Source organism: Sinocyclocheilus grahami, unplaced genomic scaffold (genome assembly GCF_001515645.1).
Source record: "Sinocyclocheilus grahami isolate Dianchi unplaced genomic scaffold, SAMN03320097.WGS_v1.1 scaffold205.1, whole genome shotgun sequence".
NCBI lineage: Eukaryota > Metazoa > Chordata > Actinopteri > Cypriniformes > Cyprinidae > Sinocyclocheilus > Sinocyclocheilus grahami.
In genome coordinates, this window is record NW_015505384.1 from 27,558 (window position 1) to 33,636 (window position 6,079).

The 6,079-nt window shown below is 34.7% G+C and overlaps 1 protein-coding gene across 1 annotated transcript in view; it reads left to right on the top strand.

The window, feature by feature from the left end:
* The window catches only part of LOC107595583 (E3 ubiquitin-protein ligase MYLIP-A-like), a 10,591-nt gene that overhangs the window by 962 nt on the left and 3,550 nt on the right, over positions 1-6,079 (top strand). The window contains exons 2-3 of the mRNA XM_016286019.1: positions 2,689-2,886; positions 3,032-3,196. Coding sequence (XP_016141505.1) covers positions 2,689-2,886; positions 3,032-3,196 — 363 coding nt within the window. The remainder of the gene's footprint in view (positions 1-2,688; positions 2,887-3,031; positions 3,197-6,079) is intronic.

Here is a 6,079-nt window from a genome sequence, read left to right on the forward strand (position 1 = left end):
CATATGACATACATTTGCCGTAGTAATCAACATTGTCAGAAATGGCGTTAGAACCTGGAACTTTCCTTTCTAGAACTGATAAGTTCTATCTAACTGAATATCCATTTTATAAATCAATTAGAGAGAATAAAGACTGAGGTCACCTGATGTAGTGCAGTATTTTCTGTTTATATATAATTTGATGAGAAGATTCATAGACTTGCTTTATAGGCAATATTTTTTACACACTAAACTTTGGGCTTGGTAAGATTTTTTTTTTAATGTATTTGAATTTTGAAAGAAGTCTCTTATGCTCACCAAGGCTGCATTTATTTGATCAAAAATACAGTAATAATCAGCAATATAACCGTAATATTTATTTTAATATATTTCAAAATAATTTCTTCCTGTGATGCAAAGCTGAATTTTCAGCATCTTTACTCCAGTCTTCAGTATCACATGATCCTTCAGAATTAATTCTAATATTTATTATCAATGTAAAAAAAAAAGTGTGCTGCATTTTTTTTTCAGGATTCTATGATGAAACAGTTTAAAAGAACAATATTTATTTGAAATGGAAATTTTTGTAAAACTATAAATGCATTTTACTATCACTTTGGGCCGATTTAATGTGTCCTTGCGGAATAAAAGTATTCATTTCTTTAAAAAATATTTCTGACCCTATATCTGATCAAATATAAATGGCGAATGTAAAAGCATGTAGTCATGCAGTTAGTATGAAAACATTCCCAACGGTTTGCATATTAGCTTGTACAAGTTTTGGCAGCTACATTGCATGGCTGATATTAATTTCACTGGGTTGCAGTTCTGATTATAAGATGTAAACACGTCTGTTATGAACACAATACAATGTTAAAAATAAAAGTGAAACAAAAAAAATAATGCATTAAAATATAAATAGAATGAAAAACCACAAATTGTGTTAAAATAAAACTGAAGAAGCAACCAATCAGTGTACTTAAAATATTACTCTAGTGTAAAGGTTGTGATTTTCTTTTCTTTCTTTTTTTACCTTCAGGTAAATTTTTAAACTGGTTGCTAGGTGTTTAGGTGATTACTTTCTGGACCAAGTCAAGGGAACTAAGCTGTAATCTGTGCGCTCTTGTGAACATCTTATCCAGAGCCGTGTGGATGTAAACAAAGCACTCCTAATGCTGTTTGACTAATTACACTGCTCCTTTTATAGAGCTCTGTTCAGACTCTTTCACTTGTTTGGGTTAGATAATAGAGGACCTAATCAACTACAATTAATGAAATCTGTCTGTAGTGATTAATCATCGTCACAGAATCAAATTAAGACTAATGCCTACAAGAAGAAAATCAAAGAGCCTTATACAGGGGAACACGCAGCCATGGACTTTGTCAGTGATTGACATGTTATTTTACTTGTTTGTGCACAATATGTTGGCAACTTTATTGGTATTGCCCATGTTAACATTATCTTTTTTAATTATCTACCGCTCTGTTTTATATGCTGATACTGGAAGCAGATATTGTTTTCCAGTTTAAACAATAAATCATTAGCCATAATACAAATAATTGTCACATAACAGTATTATTACAATACAATATGATATAATATATCATATTATAATATGTTTTTTTTCTTTATTAGTCTGATTTGGCAGATACTGGAATTGGGTATTATCTGGGCTTTTTTTTCTTTTGTCTTTTTTTTTAAATGCACTTGATGCATGCAGAGTTTAATTTAGTTTATTTTTTAATTTTACTTTTTAGTTTAATTTTAACAAATAGATTTAGATTTAATTGAACAATTTTTGTTGTTGTTTGTAGACAACATACTAAGTTAAATTTATTCATAACTTTTGAGCCATCATAGCGGTTACCAGCCATAATAAACATAAACATGATTAGGAATTTTCAGTATTGGTCAGTTGTTGTTGTTTTTTTGTTTGTTTTTTTTTCCCCGTACGTAGATTTTTAACTGCAGTGGTGTCTTTTTTTTTTTTTTAATCTCATGTCATGCACACTAAAAGTAAAACTCAAAACAAATAGATTTTTCTTTCTCTCCTACTTTTCACATGATCTGCTGGTGTCATTTTCCTCTTGGACTCATCCATCACCCTGTATTCATGCGCATTTTGACGTATCGCATTAGAAACGAGTGATGGAAACGCCAAATTAATAAAAAAACAACCTTAATTTGCAAGAATGTTATGCTTGCTTGAGGTTGCATAATAATGGGAGATGGAAACGCATTTGCCAAAAAAAATCCTCCATGCGCATCAAAAAAGTCATGTGACTTTGCATTATGGGACGGCATAACCTGACTAACCATTGGACCGAAATTGGTGCACTGCATCTGAAATGTTGTTATGGTCATTCCTAAATGCCCGAGCAAAGTCTGTCGTCAAAGTGTTTCTGTATAATTGCCTCCCAGAACTGTCTTGCATGACTGCATTCCCACACAGCAGCATCCACCTCCAAAAGGTGCAAGTAAATTATTAAATATGAAAATTATTATATTCAGTGGCTTCTCCTTATGTTCAGTGGCTATGTGATATTTAGTGCCAGTTTATCAGGAAGTGACTATTTTGTTCTCTTTGACTCGTTGGATGGAAACTGTGTTTATTCACAAATGTTTTATGTAATATTCTAATTTTTCGCAGTTAAATTCGCAACTTTGGATGGAAACCCAACTAATGTCTCTTTTTTTTTTTTTGGCAGTATCATAGCCAAGCACAAGGCTCTAGAGGGTCTGAGTCAGGCGTCGGTGGAGTACCAGGCCCTGCAGCTGGTGTCGTCTCTGGAGCATTATGGGGTGGAGTGGCACTGGGTGCGGGATGCTGAAGGACAGAGGTTGGCTATCGGAGTGGGACCAGACGGTATCGCTATCTGCCGAGAGGACTTCAGCCTGGTTAACAGGTTAGGCACAGCATGAAGTGCTCTTGATGGTGTAACTGTCATAAAATGACGCCCAGCTCACATCCCAGAATCAGTCATGTAACATTAAATCAATTTGTGCCATCGCTGCCTTTCAGTAATGCGTCATATTTTCCATTCATTTCAGGATATCTTATCCCATAATACAAATTGCCACGCAATCAGGGAAGAGCGTTTACTTGACTGTCACCAAGGAAACCAGCGACAGTGTGATCCTGCTGTTCAAGTTAATCAGTAATCGAGCAGCCAGCGGTCTGTATCGGTCCATCACAGAGACGCATGCATTTTACAGGTGAGACACCAAAAACCCTTCAGTGAGCACAATGATGCATTACAGTCCAAAAAAATCAAATGTTTTCCTGTTAAGTAGCTTCTGCACACGATTTCTGTTACGTGACACTGAGTATCTAGCATGCTTTAGTTTACCTGTCTGGACCACTCAACATACAGTCAAACCAAAATGTATTCAGACACTTTCAACATTTCACACATTATCACAGTTTATTCGCTATAGTTTAGGTAATAAAATATGACAAGAACTCCGAGTTAAACTGTGTCAGAACAAATAACAGATAACACTTGAGCAAAACATGGTCAGGTCAAAGTGTCTGAATTTTTGGTCCCAAATGTTTATCAGTTTTACTGATAGCCCACTGTATGAATAATGTTTGGGTGTAATATGTCACAGTTTACTTTATTTTGCTATGTGCACTTACATAAATGAACTAATTATAGTGTCCTGCACCCACTAGTAAAAAAATATCAAAAATTATATCTGGTGTCTGAATAGTTTTTAGTTTGACTGTATGTTGTTCTTTACACATTATCATAGAAAGGAAATAATCTTTGGCCTGGCTAATTGTTTGAATTGCTCTGTTGACTCTGAGTTTTGTGCTTCTGTTCTTTGTATGGTTGTCAGAAAAGTACAGGATTATGTGCTTTTGTTTTGAGCTTTCTCTGAGCATAGTTCATTGCAAACCAGCTTCAGCCATTTTAATTTTTTTTGTAAACAGCTCATTGTGAGAACTTCTTGCATCGTTAAACACGTTACAAAGTAACTAAGAACAAATAAGCTGTACAAGTGGGTCAGTCTTACAAAACCATGTCAAAAAAGTAACAATTCTGAAATGTTCTAAAATGATTTTTTTTTAAATATTAATATAAATATTAATATAAAAAATATATATATATATAAAATTCAATCAATAAATCACATAAATAAAAAATGGATGGATTGATTAATTGTATTTTATTAATGTAATAGGCAATGAATCAATCAATCTGAGTTTTGTGCTTCTGTTCTTTGTATGGTTGTCAGAAAAGTACAGGATTATGTGCTTTTGTTTTGAGCTTTCTCTGAGCATAGTTCATTGCAAACCAGCTTCAGCCATTTTAATTTTTTTTTGTAAACAGCTCATTGTGAGAACTTCTTGCATCGTTAAACACGTTACAAAGTAACTAAGAACAAATAAGCTGTACAAGTGGGTCAGTCTTACAAAACCATGTCAAAAAAGTAACAATTCTGAAATGTTCTAAAATGATTTTTTTTTAAATATTAATATAAATATTAATATAAAAAATATATATATATATAAAATTCAATCAATAAATCACATAAATAAAAAATGGATGGATTGATTAATTGTATTTTATTAATGTAATAGGCAATGAATCAATCAATAAAATCACATAAATGAGACGCATGCATAAAATCCAGTCAGTCAGTCAAGAAATAAATAAAATCCCATCAATTATTCAATGAATAAAATCCCTAAGTAAATAAAATCCCATAAGTAAAATAAAAGCAAGCTTCCATTTTAGGACCATTATTTTGGTGTTATGTACTGTTTTTGTGTAATGTGCTTTCTCTCTAAAATTCACAAAAAAAAAATGTTCAATGCTAATTGTCATAATACATTAATGTTTAATTGGGGGGAAATGTGTTTATTTGTCATGGAAATGTTACAGTGCTACATAACATAATTAAATGCTTCTCTTTAAGCAAAATTATTTTTGGTCGTTTTTTTATTTTAGGGTGAAATGGATGACTCGGAACTTGCTGATAAACTGACAGTTAAAATGTTGGGTTTCGTTCAGTCCTAGGAGACTGAACATGTGTTTCCATTATTCAAACTATGGCAAATATACACTGCAAAGGTGGCGCAGAAGTGCTTCTGAAGTGGCATTTACGTGTCTTTACACAGACTGTTTAATGCTGCTCAGATGAGGCATAAATGCATTTACACAGCTATCACAACTATATACTTTGATACTAAGGGCTGAGGTGGGTCAGAGCTGGCATAATTTAAAGGGGTCATATGATGCTGCTAAAAAGAACATTATTTTGTGTAATGAAATGTTTGTGGTTTAAAGTAAAAAAAACACACATTATTTTCCACATACTGTACATTATTGTTTCTCCTCTATGTCCCGCCTTTTTGAAACGTGTCGATTTTTACAAAGCTCATCGGTCTGAAAAAGCGAGGTGTGCTGTGATTGGCCAGCTATCCAATGCGTTGTGACTGAATGGCCGAATACCTCAAGTGTGAGACGGAAATGTTATGCCCCTCACCATACTGTTGATGCCATGTCCCGGCCGGAGCGACGAGGCAAAAACATTAAAACCCATTACAAACGAGGCATTTGTTGCATCCAGTGGGGACATAATTATGGATTATAATGACTTATACTGTTTTTTTACGCGTTGCACTGCATCGCGCCGCATAAACATAAAACTCCGTCTGCATTTGTGATCAGAGAAATGACAAACTACAAGTGCTACTCTACTGCCCAAAACTCGCGTTTGAATCATCAGTGGCAAATCCTTTAAATGAAAACGTACTTACAGACTGGGAGTCAGAACTGCCGGCATTTTAGTCTAACGTTACTCTCCCAGGATCAGTAAACAGTCCTCCATAAAATGTGCTGCACACATCTGGATATTTGGGTTAAACTGTTCTGGAACAGTGTTGTAAATACCACTGATTTGTAGTCGTGTCCTCTTTTGGAAGACCAAACAAAGTAGTTTCGCTTTCACAACGAAAAACACAGCGGCCTAGCGTGAGGGGAAGCCCCGGCTTAGCATGAGCTGAGGCCGGGCTAGAGTGAGCTGAGGCGGCCGGGTTGAGAACTGCGTGCCCGGCGGATCCGACGAATGAGCGGCAACCACATGTGA